Below are 18,607 nucleotides of genomic sequence, written 5' to 3' on the forward strand. Positions count from 1 at the left end.
AAAAACATATTTAAGGGAACAACTTGCCAACAATAACACACTGTAAAAAATATCCATAAATAAGCTCTTTTCTGTATTTTGTCATTCATGTTTTATTTATTTATTTATTTATTTATTTATTTATCTATTTATTTATTTATTTATACCAATTTATTTATGCTTTTAAATTGCAATAAAAGATGTTCAAAGATAGATCAATTCTAGATAGATCAAAGTCCCTTAATCTCAAAAAGTTCGAAAAAGTGACTTTAAACTACAGGCGGGCATAGATAATTTTTTTAATCCAGATTAATCTAGATAAAAATGGCTCATTTGAATTCTGCCGAAGGTATTCAGAATATTTGTGCTACCTAAATATTAAGTCTTTGAGAACGGGTTTCTCAAGCCAGGTGGTGCATTAGACCATGGGCTCATCTCCTGTTTCCAAAATGCATCACAAACTGCTTGAGAAACTGTTCTACTATGATAATTGGTGCTGAAAATAAATTATGCTCAATAAGATGTACTTGTTTACAAATTGTTTATTCAGCTAAACATGAATTTTGAACTGTAGGCCTACATAAGCTCCAAACAACGATTTTTTTATTACCTTAATCCGACTAAAGTCATAACTGAACTAAACAGAAATGGAATTAAGATGTGGAGTATGCATATATTAGCAGCATTATTGAAGTAAATACCGCAATCAAACTATTACTATTAGTCATGTAGGACTTTGCCATTTTTTCCGACAAGATCTACACACGTGGCTGTCAGTAAAGGACCGCGCACACACACACAGACACACAATGCGGAAGTTTTTTTTTCCTTTCCATTTGTCATGCGTTATTAAATTCCATAACACACTCACCAGTCCTTACTCTTATTTGCGTCTAATACCCCAGTTTGGGGCATGAATACCCCATGGGGCATGATTTAAATGTTAAAGTGAAACTGCCAAACTGCAGTTAAAGTCAGGCATCCTGCTGATTTGATGCAGAAGGGCACTTTTTTGTCAGATGGCTCACCGGTCAGGTATACATCCGCACTAAGCTATCAAGGTGAAAGTCATAATAGCTTGTTTAGAATTAACCCAGCTCCCAATCAAACTTTGAGAATAGATTAACGGCAATATTTTTTATTCGCGCGATAAGAGTCTCGTGTTAAGGCAGCACGTTAACGGCCCACCACTACTTTATTAAAAATGTTAATAAAAATATAAAACCCTTACATTTACCCAAACATTTGGTAAAACTGAATTTATTTTATTTGGTTTAGCAGATAAACTGAGAAAATGTATCAGGTCAGAGGTAAAAATAAGGCGTCAAATTCTTACACCAAAACATGAAGTAAAATATTAAGGTTGCATTTTAGATTAGCAATACAGGTAGAGCTCTCAGATACCCAAACTTTAAAAATATTGGCTAGTGCATTAGTGCAGCCATACTTGGACTATGATGCAGCCTTTTGGTACAGGTACTTTTGGTACTATTCAATTCAATTCATCATTATTTCTATAGCACTTTTACAATGTAGATTGTGTCAAAGCAGCTACACATAGAAGATTATAGTAAATTGAAACTGTCAGTCCAGTTTTCATTGTTGAAGTTCAGTTTAGTTCAGCCCAGTGTGATTTATTTTGCAATGCTGAAAGTCCAAACACTGAAGACCAAATCCATCGATGCGCAGCTCCACAAGACCCAAACCATGCAAGCCAGTGGCGAGGAAAAAAACTTCACCAATTAGTGAAAGTGAATAAAGAAAAACTCAAGAGAAATCAGGCTTAGTTGGGCACAACCATTTCTCCTATGGCCAAATGTCTTGTGCAGACCTGCAGTCTAGGCGCCGGAGGCTGGAGAACACTGGACGTCCATCGTGGAGAAGCTGCAGGTTGGAGAGGTCACCGGCTGGTAAACAGGCTGGCCCTTCATAATCAACGCGAGGACTCGTCTGTCACTGGGGTCTTACAGGAATCAGTCTCATGCTCTCTAGTACTACCCAAAATAAGTCTCCAGTACTACCCAAAATAACATGTGTAGAATTGTTATGAAAGTACCTCCACTAATGAACATTATAGTTAACTTTTCTGAAATTAGTAATGGTGTTTAAGATTTAAAGAAAACGATACCAAAATACTTTTTTAATTATTATGTTGTAGTTAGTGAGGTACACTGTCATTCTACAAGAGCGAGTAGAAGGGATATTCATCCTTGCAGATTTAAGAGTGAAACAGGTAGAAATTATTTTATGTGCACTATAGCTCAGTTGCTTGGAATGTACTGCCGAGTTTTAAAGAGATTCAATTTGAGTGTGATTTAGAAGGGAAATTAAAAAAGAATTGTTTGAAGTTGAAGATTTTTGTTGTGCCGAGTTGCTGACCTAATGATGTTTGCACTCCATTTATGATTTGCTCATTTATTTTTTAAGAATATGGATGAATAAAATAGAAATAGGCCTGTGACTTTGCTTTATCCTCGACAGTTTTTAAAATATGTATGAATTAGTCTAACTGGACTTGTTTGTATATTTTTGTTAAAACGGTCAAATCAAAATCAATCAATCAATCAATCAATCAATCAAGTGGCATGTTTGTTGTCTGGGTTGGTCCAAAAACTCTATAATAAACTGCCAGTAGGATTTCTGATATTTTACAGACTTATTTCTGTATATATTATTTCTTATCCATTATATTATTTCAAACTACCATAATGTATAATTGTCAATTTTGATGTTAAAAGTTCAACTCTAATGTTTAACAAAGCACAGATCAAGGTCCAATAATGAAATTCGTAAACGTAAATACTCAAAAAACACTAAATTAACAGAACACTTAACTATGGAATCTGTTAATTAACTGTTAAATACTATAGAAATTAACATTAAATAAAAAGTAATGTACATTTCTAGTTCATGATACAGTACCTAACGCACTACACACAGATGTCATTTGATTTTTGTATCATCTTTCAAAATTGCATGTATTATGTATTTCTGTATGTAAAAGAAGCATGGACTATATTCTACAGCATTTCTCTGGTCGACCCCAATTGCATATGAATAGACAACATAGTGGGTTTTTGCCCAAACAAATCATCTGGGATCCGACTCAAGTAAACCCTTCAGTTGTGATCTTATCATAAAAGCATAATCTCTGCAATGAAGCTGAATGTACAGCTGGTATATGCTCCGTGGAGATATAAGTGAAGAAACAATAATAACATGAGCTGAATATGACCAAAATAGAAGCTCTTTACAGTACAGTACGTGTCTTGCAGCCAGGTTGCAAAATGTGCTGTACACATCCACGCACATGAATCCAGAGTCTAAAAGAATATGCAAATCCCAACGTGGCACTTGTGCAAAGCGTCAGGTATCAATAGGAAGCTTTAAAGTGTGAAAAAGCAATTTAAAAAGCCATTCAATGGTTGTGTTCTGTCAATGGAGTCACTTTCACCCTCCCCAAAAAAATAAAACGATTAATGCCTGCAGGCTAACGGATGTTGCTGGCAACACACACCGTCTTAATTGCTTTTTGCAAGGTCAGGCGACCTACTGCTCCATGGCTCAGAATAAGAAGACATAATTCAAGTATGGAACATGACATGCCCTTATTCCAGCTAGGAGAATCTAGAACATCACTAAAAACCATATTATGCTCATACAAAGGTTTTGAAAAAAAACATTTTGTTTAATAGACTGGGATGTGTGTATTAGGTGTGTAACAATCGCAATATTTTTTTATTTTACAATATATATTGCAATATGAATACAATTTCACCATATGACTTATTACCGCTATTTGTAATTTTAGATCAATTGGAATGATTCTGCAGTGGAAGTGCATCTCTGCATAATCTAATAAACAATATATAACATTTTTGGGGTCCCCCGACAGGCACTGCTGGAAAGGTGTCAAAGAGTCAGGAGACATTAGAAAAATCAAAGAATGAGAAAGACCTGGGGTTTTTTAAGAATAGTAGTTAGTTTAACTTCTTAGGACACACAAGAGAATGAAAAGCAACCATTGCAAAATATTAAAACAGTCATGAGCTACACAGGTAATGACAGAGTTATGGTTTAAGGGTATGTAATTATTTTTTTGAAAGGAGCAATTTTTATAAACTCACCTTTTTTTTGAGTGGAGTACATCTGTGAAGTGGAATAGCTCATTCAATTTTTTTTTTATAATCCCTCTTATTTTGCTATTATTATTTTTTTCAAATACGACAAGGGGCATACTTATGACGCAGATTAGATGTTGAATTATTTGAAGCCAACTATATTTTTCCTGCACACAAACAAAGCTTTCTCGTGGCATTCTCTTTAAACTAACTAGCTTGTCTGCAGTCAAAGAATAACAGATCGTCTTTTACATTAATTGCCATTTACAGTATTCATTACTGTAATTTGGTTTCCACCAAATTAAGATGCAACTATAATGGGATAGCTCCTTATATTTTTAATTGTGGGCAGCATGGTGGCTCAGTGGTTAGCACTGTCGCCTCACAGCAAAAAGGTCACTGGTTCTAGTACCGGCTGAGTCAGTTGGCATTTCTGTGTGGAGTTTGCGTGGGTTTCCTCCAGGTGCGCTGGTTTCCCCCACAATCTAAAGACATGCGCTATATGTGAATTGAATAAACTAAATTGGCCGGTTGGTGGTTCATTCTGCTGTGGCAACCCCTGATGAATAAAGGGACTAAGCTGAAGGAAAATGAATGAATGAATGAATGAAGGAAGTTTAACCAAAAATTAAACTTTAAATACCATTTACTCACTCACAAGTGGTTCTAATACTTTAACAGTTTATTTCTTCAGTTGAACACTAAAAGAAGATACTTTGTAGAAAGCTGAAGCCTGTAACCACTGACTTTCATTGTAGGAAAGCAAAAACTGTGAAAGTATGGTTATAGCTTTTCAGCTTTCTTCAAAATAACTTCTTTTGTGTTCAACAGAAGAAAGAAAATGAGTAAGTGATCACATCATTTCAGTTTTGGGTGCAGTATCTTTTTAAAATATGATCACAATGCAGAACGTATAACCTACAGTATATTTCAGCCATATTTCATGTGTCAATCAAAGACTTTTATAAGGCTTTTTAAAATAAATCATTGATATGCAGTGTTTTTTGGACTATTTTGAGGTTTATTAATTCAATCGGTTACAAAAGTGTCAGCATAAATTTTCATGAAACAAAATCCCTTGAGTGAGTTTACATGTGCATTTCTAATGTTTTTTTTTTGGAATTATTTTTTTTAAATGCTAATTTTGGAAAACCTGCTGGTGAAATTATAGCAGACTGATTACAAAAGGATTTGAGCATGAAGGTTAACTGCTATTACTTCTACTGAACACGCAGAACTTTAAAAGGACAAAACGTCACCTGAAATGCTGCGATTTGTCTAGGTTGTCTAATTTAAACCTTAGTGCTAAAGAGGCTAAACGGTTTCAGTCACAATGTAAACAAGTCAATATCACCAGTGGGTGAAGACATCAAAGTCATTACACTACTGAAAATACGACTAAGTGAAAAAAAAATGCATCATGTTAAACAAAACTGATAGGCATCAAGTCTTATTTACATCAAATGTAACGCAGCCCATCAAGACTCCATCAACACCCAACAAGATAAACAACCCCTACTGTTTACAGTATATAATCAGCTGCATCTCTGAACTGCTTCATTTACTAGAAGGCAAACATCAAGATATTGCAATTTTGCAGTTAAGTTGACATTTTAAAAAATGTAAAAGTCTTAGGCCTATATAAAAGTTATGGAGCAAGATCAGGGTCATCACTTTTGGATGAACTATCCCTTTAATATTAAAACAAAAAATGTGTACACAATATTCAGAACACAATTACTTTTAGAATCAGAAAACTAGCATCATAAGTCTTTTCTGAAACTATGTGCTATTTATACTACATATAACATTACCTATACATACATACAGTATATACATTCACTGGCCACTTTATTAGGTACACCTTACTAGTATCAGGTTGGACCCACTTTTGCCTTCAGAACAGCCATAATCCTTCGTGACAGATTCAACAAGGTACTGGAAATATTCCTCAGAGATTCTGGTCCATATTGACATGATAGCATCACGCAGTTGCAGCAGATTTGTCGGCTGCACATCCATGATGCGAATCTCCCGTTCCATCACATCCCAAAAGATGCTCTATTGGATTAAATTCTGGTGACTGTGAAGGCCACAGTACAGTGAACTCATTGTCATGTACAAGAAACCAGTCTGAGATGATTCACGCTTTATGACATGGTCGTTATCCTGCTGGAAGTAGCCATCAAAAGATAGGCGCACTGTGGTGATAAAGGGATGGATAGGGTCAGCAACAATACTCTTGTATGGTGGGGGGTTGAGACGATACTCAATTGGTACTAATGAGCCCAAAGTGTGCCAAGAAAATATCCCCCACACCATTACACCATCATCACCACCAGCCTGATCTACTGATACAAGGTAGGATGGATCCATGCTTTCATGTTGTTGACACCAAATTCTTTGAACCCATGCTACGTTCAAAGTCCCTCAAATCACTTTTCTTTCGCATTCTGATGCTCAGCTTGAACTGAAGCAGATCATCTTGACCATGTCTACACGCCTAAATGCATCAAGTTGCTGCCATGTGATTGGCTGATTAGAAATTTGCGTTAACAAGCAGTTAGACAGGCGTACCTAATAAAGTGGCCGTTAAGTGTAATTTTTGGGTCTGGACTCTGTGGAGGCCACTTCATGACTGTCTTTGTTTTATCAGCTGTTTTTCTCCCCAAATATGATTATTACATTAGCAATGTGCTTGGGATCATAATCATGCTGAAAAATAAAACTATTACAAATTAGGTGCTTTCTAGTAGGAATTACATGACAAATTAAAAACTGTCTGTACCTTTTAGCATTCATCAATTCAGTCAATATTGACAACAGCTCTAGCAGAAATGCAGATCAAACCAAGACAGAAACTTCAGTATGTTTCATTCATTCTTTCATCTTTCTCAAACTCTTTCTTTCATATCTCTTAAACAATTAGACCTGTATTTTCTGGTTGTATTTTAATAAAGAGAGTGAGAAGTAAAACAAAAAATTTAACTGGGGGTCTAAGACTTTTGCACAGTACCGTATATATTATATTTTCGTTCCTACATGCAAAAATAAATCATGGAAGGTAGTCCATCAAATGATGACCGTCATATTTGGGGGTCCATATAATCTAAATAGTTGAAAACATCTGATTTAGACTAAGAAATCAAATATTTAAAGATGCCCAGTAAGTGGCAATTGAAGATCATACTTTGCTGACCACATCAATTTTATTTTGATTGTGTTTCTTGTGCATTTTATTTCAGGCTCAACTACAGGAAGCCGCTCGACCGCAGCTATGCAACCCTGAGAGAGTCAATAAACTGGGTGGAAAAGTCAAAACAGCCAAAATGGTTTACAAGAACAATTAAATGACCGTGGCCTTTTGCTCCACCCAGAGTTCAAAGCTCCATACAGTAGAAACTTTCCCTTCTGTTTACATTAGAGAGTCCGTTTTCTGCCAGATCTTAGGTCATTAGAAAGCAAAACAAGAGCAGGGAAAAATCTCCCAGAGATAAGAGGAAGCCTAGGCCCTTCTTTTTTTAAGAGGAGCGAGTGAGATGAACTCGTCACAGATGGAGGTCCTCACCTCGATAAACGATAGGCGGTAGGAAAGGGGGAGAAAAGAAAACACGTTTGTGTATCTGCCGCCCCGTTGCTGATATCACTGGGTCAAGAGATAAAGCCACCCAGGACATACAAGGTTTTTTTTAGACTGGAGAGAGTGTGAAAGATATGAGGAGCTTTGTCTGGAGTGAAACAGGAGAAATGGATTTTAAAAGGGTGAAGAGGGAAAAAAAAAAAAAGTCACCTTAGCTTGAAGTCTCCTAAAGATAAAAGCCCAAAGATCGCTTGCTGCCTGGATCATCATTCAAGAAGCTTTGCTCGTATCAGCCCTCTTTTTGCTATGGTTTCCAATTATTTCCAAAGGATTACACTTGGCTTTGTTCAGACAGGCAGCGAAAATCTGTAGATTTGGTGGATACTCAAATGAGATTATGTTTATTGTATGTTACATTTAGGCCAAGAGAAATTACAAGGGATTTGTTTTATCAGGTGATATTAAATATTTATCAACAAATACTGGATATAGATAATCCCTAAAGTTTGAAGCATTAATAACATTATAATCTGTTATCTGACCTGAAAATCAGCATATTCAAATTATTTCTCAATAATCATATGACATTGAAGACTGGAGTAATGATGCTGGAAACTCAGATTTAACTTAACAGAAAAAAAAAATAAATAAAATAAAATAAAATAAAATAAAATAAAATAAAATAAAATAAAATAAAATAAAATAAAATAAAATAAAATAAAATAAAATAAAATAAAATAAAATAAAATAAAAAAATAATAAAATAAAATAAATCTAGGCTGCATTTCATATGTTAAAAAAACATACAGTTATTGAAAATCTAAAATTTTAATTAAATAATTTTTTTAAATAAAATAAAATTCAATTAAATTAATTTAATTAAAAAGATAATAATTAAATTAAATTAAATTAAACTAAATCTAGGCTGTGTTTCATCTGTTAAAAAACATACAGTTATTGAGAACTTCAAATACAACAAAAAAAAAGAAATTAAATGTACACATTAATATATTATTTATAATATTAATTATTATTATTATTATTGGAAATAGTCGTCTTTTTGATAGTTGGATCAAATATATATAGTCTTAGTTAGATTGTAACTATTAAAAAGCTAATTATTAATTAATCGCCCAAAACATTGGAACTGGTGTAAAACTGATGTCTGTCAATTGCTATTAAAAATGTCACTGTGCTGTGCAGTGCAGTGTGAACAAAGCCTAAATATCCCCAAACTACTGTGACTGTTTCCACATGTTTCAACATGATTTCTTATGTCGCCAACCTTGGATTAGCATTTCGTGTTTTCTTCTTTGACACTATACCAAATGCCTTATAGTTACGGGTTAATTGGTTTTGTAGCACTGGCATCTGGGGATGGCAATTAGAGGAGACAATGCTCTTGATACGGGCTTTGATTAAACTCCCTTCAGTGCTGAACACGACAATAAGCTCTTTTTTTGTTGTTGTTGTTGTTTGTTTTTTTGCAGGCTGACGTATTTAAAGAAAAAAAAAAACACCTCCAGATGTAATGCTAACAGGCATATTTCCTTTCAAAGATCCATTTCAGATACACAAAAAAATAATAATAATTCAGAGTGTAACATCACCTACCTGATCTAATAGCCTCTCCAACACACACACCCATATTAAAAGCCAATTACAGCAAAATAATGAAGAAACCAAATTGCCCTCGAGACGTTTTGCATCGTGACAAATCAATAAAAGGACCATGATGACATACAACGAGGTGCCAATAAAGCGCACAAGCGTTTGACTCCCAGTCTTGGGGTCACACTGATTCACTGACAAGTGCTGTGGTAAGTAGTTTTGTCACAGACGTGTGACCTCTGGCCTTAATCAGGCTGTTTTTTGTGTTTTTTTTTGTTCGCCACTTCTTCAATCAGGAAAATCGGTCACAGTGGCTGATAAGAGTCTATACCAGAGCTTCAATGAAGAAAGACGAGGGGGGTTTTAGAGCACATCAGATAACATAAGAGCAGTGTGTGTGATGTGAGACGGATAGTGTATCACACGTAGTAACGGTGTCCTCATGAGGGACCCAATCAAGCGCAGTTGGCTGGCGAGATGTGGCAGAAGTGAAGGACCCTCCCTGACATCGTGGCACAGATGGATAAACAATGAATCGTGCGAAAAGGGCCACACGCTTGACCTACATTCATTATCTGGAGACTTAAACGGATTCCTGTGTAAAAGTGAGATGGATCAAAATTCCAGATGTAATTGGGTTGATTCCCGACCCCACACCCCGACACTTCTCTGGTCCTTCTGTCAAGTCTCGTGGTTTTTACACGTAATTACTTCAATCATGTCAAAGCGCGAGCAGAAATGTTTCCAAATGAGGGCCTGGGTAGTGTTGCTCCATCAACCGCCCACATGGGTAACCCCAGACAAGGCTGGACACCTCTGATTTCATCCGCCAGTGGACGGCAAAAAATGCAGTGTAATATGAATAAATATATATGGGTTTTGCTCCACTTATCCAATATGTGTACATATGTCTGAAATATTCTGAAGCAGTATAAAGCTTAAGAATCCCACTTTAAGAAAAAAAAAAAAAAATAAATATATATATATATATATATATATATATATATATATATATATATATATATATATAAAAGAACATCAACATATATATAAAACATCAACTTGCCAGTAAAATTTTTTTATGTTCGTCACTGTGAGAAGACATCGTAAATAATCGGAACTTGGGCAACTGCAATAATCAAACCCTTGGCAATAACTGTGGTCGGAACCCTCTCTGGAATCCTCTCAAGCAGTGGACTTCAACACTCCGATTGCTTGCTGCCGAATCGTGTTATAGTACATTACCATAAAGTTGACTGGATATCAACACTCCTCAACACCCACACCGGCGAAGATACTTCTCGCATTTATCGCAGCTGGCTGCCGTTGAAAATGAATGGCTTCCAGCTACCTTTGACAAACTTGTCGCTATCGGTGTTAATGCACAGTAAGTACCCTAAACTTGGCTAATTAACCTAGTTAAGCCTTTCAATTGCATTTAAATTACACGGCCGAATACTAGTATCTTGTAAAATATCTAGAAGAATATGATGTACTGTCATCATGGCAAAGATAAATCACTTATTAGAAATGAATTATGAAAACTGTTATAACTAACTAACGAGTTGAACCTTCTCTCTGTTAAACAGAACTTGGGGGAAAAAATTAAGTAACAATTTACCAGAAGGGCTAATAATTCTTCAATGGTATAAAATTGATTCCTTTACAGGAATGGTACTATATCGTGATGTATATCGTTATCAGGATTTGTCTCATCGCCCAACCCCTAGGTGTCAAATCCACCTTGCACTTCCAAATGACGTCACAATAAAAGCATAGTAGAAGACAAGACACTTACCTCCTCCACCACCAAGCAGAGAAGAGTTTGCTGTAGAGGAAACAAAAGAGAGAAAAACAACATGAGTGTCGGAATTAAAGAATACGTTCAAAAGAAGCACTTTCACTCAAAGCGGAGCACACTATCATTCAGATGAGAGCCAACAGAGATGTAAAACCTCAAGGTCAAGAACACTCCAATGCCAGACGTTTGCACTGAATAGAGGTTTGAGGCTCCAGTGAGCTGGCAGCCGTACTGCTGAACGCTATCATTACACTCCTAAATGAACGCCATTGAGCGCTAAACGCCCCGGCTGCGTGTTTTCTGTCAGAGCCGAGTGGGATACATGTAGAGCCGCAGCGGTGAGTTTAAGCAGACGCGACTGGGGCCTGGCTGCTTCTTTGATGCAGCGTTTCTGATCTCTGATAGTGCAGTGGGCGGCCCAGGGTCCAAGTCTGTCTGAGAAAACCCTCCCGCCAACCCGGATAAGAGCACTAACAACAAAGTAAAAAATAGATCCCACACCTCTTTATTTGAGAGTGACAATCAGCCACACAAGTGTTTGTGAATTACACTGTTATGTGCAATTTGCTGCTATTCAAGTGGTAAAGCCAATAAGTGGCTTAATTCAAAAAGGGGCAAACTGAAACATTCAAATTAAAAAAATATATGATCAATGTGATTAGCACAATAATATCAAAAAATTACATGAAAATGAAACCCTCAATTAAACCAAGTCCATAAATAAACGTTGTTAGTTACTATTACACTTAGTAATACTACTTTTAAAAGTATTTGAATATAAAATGGTGGTGCTATGGTGCAGTGGGTAGCGCTGTCGCCTCACAGCAAGAAGGTCACTGGTTCAAGCCTCGGCTGGGTCTATTGGCATTTATGTGTGGAGTTTGCATGTTCTCCCCAAGTTGGTGTGGGTTTCCTCCGGGTTCTCCGGTTTCCCCCACAAGTTCAAAGACATGCACTATAGGGGAATTAGGTAAGCTAAATTGTCCATAGTGTATGTGTGTGAATGAGAGGCTATGGGTGTTTCCCAGTGTTGGGTTGCAGCTGAAAGGGCATTCGCTGTGTAAAACATATGCTGGATAAGTTGGCGGTTCATTCCGCTGTGGTGACCCCTGATTAATAAAGGGACTATGCCTATAAGAAAATGAATGAATGAATGAATGAATGAATGAATTACGCTGTAGCAAGAACACCTTAACCAAAATAATAATTATCAATACATCTTTGGGTTTTTTATTGACTCCTCTTCAATTAAGGTAGACCTGTTGCAACTGTTCTGAATGTCTCAATCAATCAATCAATCAATCAATCAATCAATCAATCAATCAAATCAATCTGTGTCTTTTACTAAGATTTAATTTTATTTTTTTGTTTGTATTTTTAATATCCCATTTACTTAAAATAAAACGAGAGCACATCAAAACAACAAAAAGTACAAATAAAACAATTAAAAATAAATTGATTGTAAATTAAATACACATATACCTAAAATACATATGTTTATCATAATTATGTATAAATAATTAATCTGGATATGCATTAGGGTAATATTACAGCAATTTTTGGGTTACAATAGTTAAAGACAGTTCACACAAAACTGAAAATTCTTTCATCATTTACACATTCTCTCACATTTACTTGTTGAACGTAAAAGAAGATACAGTGATCACTCACTATAATGTGGTTCATTTTTCACAGCCTCGGAATTGTGCAATTTGACATGCTTTTTATCTACAGCGCGTTCTGCGTCCTGATTAGCACATTGCCATGTCTCCTGTACAGTACGGAATGCGATCAGCTTGCCAAATTGACATAAATCTTTGATCGCTAGCAGTGTGGCTCTGAAGTACTGTACTTTATGTTTGCAAGGTCTCCCCACAACGTCAACGAAACGTTCTGCACAGTCAAAGCACCCAAAAGGCAGAGGAAGATGCTAACCATCGCACAAAAAGTTGAACTTCTGGACATGCAAGGAAAAGAGAAGTTATGTGACTGTAGGGCACCATTTCAGAATTAATAAATGAATATCAAATGGTTTAGATCTTTTGTTTCATTTTATAATACTGGACATATTTTTCTACAAAGGTTTGAACTTTGAGAGCGTTTAAACAAGAGAGAAAAGTGTGAAAATGTTAATGTCCATCTGAGAAAAATGTATAAAGTGTGTAGTGAGGGGATTTACAGCCTTAGGACATCTATAATAATGTAAAAAATAAGCTGACTACTTCGCGGATTTCGCCTATTGCGGGTTGTTTTTATAATGCATCTCCCGCAAATAATGAGGGACCACTGTTTTCTGAAAAGAACTGAAAACCTGTAACCATTAACTTCCACAGTATTTGTTTTACCTACCCTGGACATCAATAGTTACAGTAGTTTCTAACATTTTTCCAAATGTATTTTCTTGTGTTCAGCAGAATAAAGAAACACATAATGGTTTGAAACCACTTGAGGGCGAGTAAATAGTGAGTACATTTTTATTTTTTCAGTGAAAGTAAAACCTAACATGACCTAAGAGCGACCAACAGATGTTTAAAGATATATGCAAGTACATAAGCAAGACAAGTTTTTCTATATAACACATTTCATTACAATAGTAATTCAAAGTGCTTTACATAAACAAAAACAAAAGAAACAAGTATAAGAAAATAAAAACAAAGAATAACAATTATTTACAAACAGATTAAAATGTGTTCAAACTAGTTTTAAATGAATGAAAAAGAAAAGACAAAGTAATTACTAACTAATCTATTTTAAATCTGCACTGTTGAGAAGGCATACGAAGAGAAACATCAGCATTTTAACAGCATAGAAAAGTCATAACAGTGCACCTATGTGCTTCTGTCCTGAGCTTTCGCAAAACAACGACAGTACGGCATCTCTTATCCCAGTAGGGAACCTGAGAAAGTAGAGAATAATGACCCACGAGGGCCCTTTTATTTTTACTTTTTTAAATGTTTCGTTCCCTTTGTGAAGCAAGTCTCTCTGTGGGATTCTTTTGATCTCTCTTCCCCTTGCTCCTGCTCTTTTTTGTCTTCGAGAATAAGCGTCTAGGTAAGCACATATAAAAAAAACCTGCTACCTCCACCGAGATCGACAACAAGACTAAGCCCTCAGCAACTGATATCAAGGGAGACATTAAAATCCTCAAAATGAATGGGGACTTTTCCTTTACAATCTCTTATCATACGACAGCGAGCAGGAGAACAAATGGAGAACAGCTGCTGCGAAGAAGCAAAAGAGAAAGCGTGTGCACTTTCAGAAGAATATCTCTGTGCTGCTGTGCCGGGAAACTGGCTACTCACAGTGTGATCCAAAGTGACAGGAACTTGAGTCCGAACAGGACACAGTCAAAAATTAAACTGAAATCTACACCAGAGGGGTAATCATGCCATATTGCAGACTGATAGAGGAATTAATCATAAAACACATTAGCTCACTGTCTGTCTTGCTCTATATTTAAGTAATAGAGTACAAGTGGAAAATAATCATTGCCAAAAGCAATGGTTAAACAATGTGGTTATGTTAAAGGGAAAGTTCACCCAAAAACAAAACTTCTGCCATCATTTGCTCAGCCTTCACTTCATTCCAAACTTATTTGAGTTTCTTTTTTCTAGTTGTTGAACACAAAAGAAGATTTTTTGAAAAATGCTGGCGAGCTGGCACACAATGACTTAGTCATAGTAGAGCATGCTTTTTTTTGCCCTAATATTGAAGTTGATGGGAGCCAGAAACCAAAGTAAATATGTTCTTCCTAAATATGTTCTTATGTGTTCAGAAAAAAAGAAAAAATAAACTCATAAAAGATGAAGAAGAAAAATTCATTCATTTTCCTTCAGCTTAGTCCCTTAATTATCAGGGGGCGCCACAGTGGAATGAACCGCCAACTATTCCGGCATGTATTTTTTTAGGCAACGGATAACCTTACAGCCGCCACCCAATACTGAGAAACACACACACACACACACCCCCATACACCACAGCCAATTTAGTTTATTCAATTCACCTATACTGTATGTCTCTGGACTGTGGGGGAAACCGCAGCACCCACAAGAAACACACAGTAATGCCAACTGGCCCAGATGGGACTCGAACCAGTGACCATCTTGCTGTGAGCCAACAGTTCTAACCACTGAGCCACGTGCCACTCTGGAAGAGAATAAATGAGGTCTTTTGAATTTATACGGGTGGATTATCCCTTTTATGAAAACGTATACAGTAGTCAACATTTGAAGTGTATCAAAAACAATTTTTCGAAACTGTCCTGACACAAGATTGAGGGTTTGCTGAATATTTTTGAGAACTTTAATGAAAGGTTCACCGTTAACAATTTCCTGTAGAATCTACAGTAACTTACTGGCAGCAGTTCGCCAGTAATCTACTGTAAATCAATTACAGCAAAAATACTGTATTTACATTTACAGCACCATTTATCTTGCTTTATATTTACAGTATTGTATATCTTTACTGTAAAATATACAGCAATTTTTGTTGTATCAGACCCTTTATTTACCAAAAGGGTAGGTCTGATTTCCTGTGCATCTAGAAGTTGTGTTCTGTTAAACTGGAAATAGGAACACCCTCCAACATTTGAATTATTTCTAAATATTATAAATGACAGACTGCATTTTAAATATTTAACAAACAATTTAAAAACCAAAACACACATATTTTTAGAAACATAGAAAAATTTTGGACCCTTTGTGAACCCTTTGACATGTGCCTGCTGCCTATTTAATAACTATTGTTAATCACACAGACCACTCATATGTAGTTATTTGATTTCTGTTTTACTGAATTTGATGTATACGCGTCTACATTTGTATACTCTGATGCTATTTAATGCTGAATATTCCCTTTGTTAATTGTGCTGATTGTTATATTGTAAAATAATAAATTATAAAAGAAAATGAAAAAATATTGACTACTGTATACACTACTCTTCAGTAAGACTCTTAAAGAAGAAACGAGTACTTTTATTCATCTAGAACGCACACTTTATCAGAAATGACAGTTAAGAAATTCATTCATTCATTATCTTTTCGGCTTTGTCCCTTTATTAATCTGGGGTCGCCACAGCGGAATGAACCGCCAATTTATCCAGCACGTTTTTATGCAGCGGATGCCCTTCCAACCGCAACCCATCACTGGGAAACAGTAAAGAAATTAATTATTTTCTTAAATTAACAGCATTTTTGTTCAATGTCAAAATTTTCACAAAATTATAACGCAGAACGGCTCTTTTCAGCATTAATTGCAACTGCAAGATGTAAACAGGACATTATCTTTTCAGAATTGAGAGTTTGTATCTTACAATTTCCATGTTAACTCTCAGTTGTATGCTTATAACATAAAATTGTGCGAAACACATTTGTAGTCCTGATGAAAAAAGAAAAGAATCTCCCAAAATCTATTTAATGACTCTCCTTTATCTCGTGCGTCACAGAAGTTGGCAGAAATATTGAATAAATAAACAACAACAAAAAAGAACAAGCAAGAAACTCAAAGCAGCTAATCAAACAGAAAGACAACATGTGCCACTTCCTGTGTCCTCCTAGACCTTTGCTCTACCTGACGTCCACTGTAGATAAGACCACATCGCTCAATGGGCAAAAACAAAGCTCTGTCTGTACATGACGGTTTTTTATTTTTTCTCTGTCCTGTCCGGGCCATAAATCCCAGTCAAAGCTTCCTGCTCTCTTAAAGAACTGACGAGGGCCGGTAGGACTAACAGCAGTAGGCGTCCCGCTAAGCTCGTAAATCTAACAATACAGTAACACGGAGATTGTGCAGGTCATTAGTTAGTGTCAGAAAACAACACAGACGCCGGCCTCCGTGGTGACGACATCCTCACACATTCCCACACTTCCACACACACAATCGCATCTTTCCTGTGTTTTTTTCTTTTGCACTCAGGGTTGATACCGAGCAGCTAAAAGCCGCTCACACTTTCCTGTCAGGTCCACAGGGAAATAGCACAAGTCCCACAGAAAGAAAAACACTCTGCATTAATACATCACACACACACACACAAAACAGCAAAAATTAAGGCAAGCCTACAGCAAAGACTAAAACACAACAAGTTTTTGTCTGTTATTTTAATTAAACCTGAGGTTTGGATTGTATATTTTTTATTTGATGTCATGTCCGCACTTAGGCATGGACTGGTATAAGATTCTGACAGTATGATTATCCTTGGATAAAAATATCATGGTTTCATGGTTTTGTAATTACTGCTGTAAAATATATTATTTTTAAAAATCTGGGCAAAAAACAAAAACTTTTCCCCCTTTGAACACCACCTATTTTATTTTAAGAGACATTTATAATATTTTGAAACCGTAAACATGTCAGGCTAAATAATTCAAATGAATCATTCACTTCTGCTATCTTCATTAGTTTCAAAAACACTGATTTCTTTACTATTTATAACGGCATCTTTGGATATATTTTCTGCTGGAGATACTGTTATCCTAAAAAATGAAAAAATAAATAAATTCATAAATAAATAAAAATTCTTACACATACCTTAGAAATGGTATTGCAGAAATTTTTTGGTGGTTTTAAAACCTTTACTTTTCCAAAACACGGTATAACTTAATATGGTTCCAAGCACCTCAGGCTATTTTTATAGCAAAACATTTAATTAATAAATACAAGAATAATAAATACAACAAAACCAGCAAACAAACAAACAAACACAAGTTTAGTTTTTATAACATTCTTAATATTAAATTATTAAAATATTATATAAAATTTATTATAAAATTCTAAAACTTTTTCTAGCAAAAATCTTAAACTAAATAACTCTTTCGAATCCGAATAACCCTTTAAGTGAGTTTTCTTTATAAAAGAGTTTTCTACAAACAATAAAGGGATAGTTCATCCAAAAATTAAAAGGTAGTCATTTACTCATCTTTCACTTGTTTCAAACCTATTTGAGCTTCTTTTTTCAAAATCTTTAAACATTTTTAAACATGATAACCTGTAACCACTGACTTCCATAGTATTCCTCTTTACTACCATGGTAGTCGAATGTTGCATGTTTTCAGCTTTCTTCAAAATAACTTCTTTAGTGTTCAACAGAATAAAGAAACTGAAAGATTTAGAACCACTTAAGGGTGAGTAAATAGTGGGTAAATATGCCTTTTTGGGTGAACTATTCCTTTACAGGGAGGATAAAGTCCAATAAAACAATGTTTTAGAGAAAATGGAATCTTGCAAAACATGCATTTATTAGGATCTTTACCTAATAAAGCATGAGTCAGTATGGTAACTTAAATTAAAATTCAGTTTGAAACTTCACAATAGATTTAATATAGTTTCTTTGTCATCAACATGAGCTATGTGAAATAAACATTTAAATACAGTCATATTACCATTGTACAGCAATTTTAAATGGCAAAGCATTTTTAAAAGTTCAATATTTTTAACAGAACGCGTGGATGAGTGTCAGCACGCAGTGCAAAAAAAAAAAAACACACAAAAAAGGAACTTGAGTGCAAATGCACTTACTGA

The 18,607-nt window shown here is 35.4% G+C and overlaps 1 protein-coding gene across 2 annotated transcripts in view; it reads right to left on the reverse strand.

The window, feature by feature from the left end:
• Nucleotides 1–18,607, reverse strand: part of macrod2 (mono-ADP ribosylhydrolase 2) — an 865,478-nt gene that overhangs the window by 660,206 nt on the left and 186,665 nt on the right. For both annotated transcript variants that reach the window (XM_056470919.1, XM_056470918.1), the window contains exon 4: nucleotides 11,090–11,119. In XM_056470919.1, coding sequence (XP_056326894.1) covers nucleotides 11,090–11,119 — 30 coding nt within the window. The remainder of the gene's footprint in view (nucleotides 1–11,089; nucleotides 11,120–18,607) is intronic.

This window comes from Danio aesculapii, chromosome 13 (genome assembly GCF_903798145.1).
Source record: "Danio aesculapii chromosome 13, fDanAes4.1, whole genome shotgun sequence".
Taxonomy (NCBI): domain Eukaryota; kingdom Metazoa; phylum Chordata; class Actinopteri; order Cypriniformes; family Danionidae; genus Danio; species Danio aesculapii.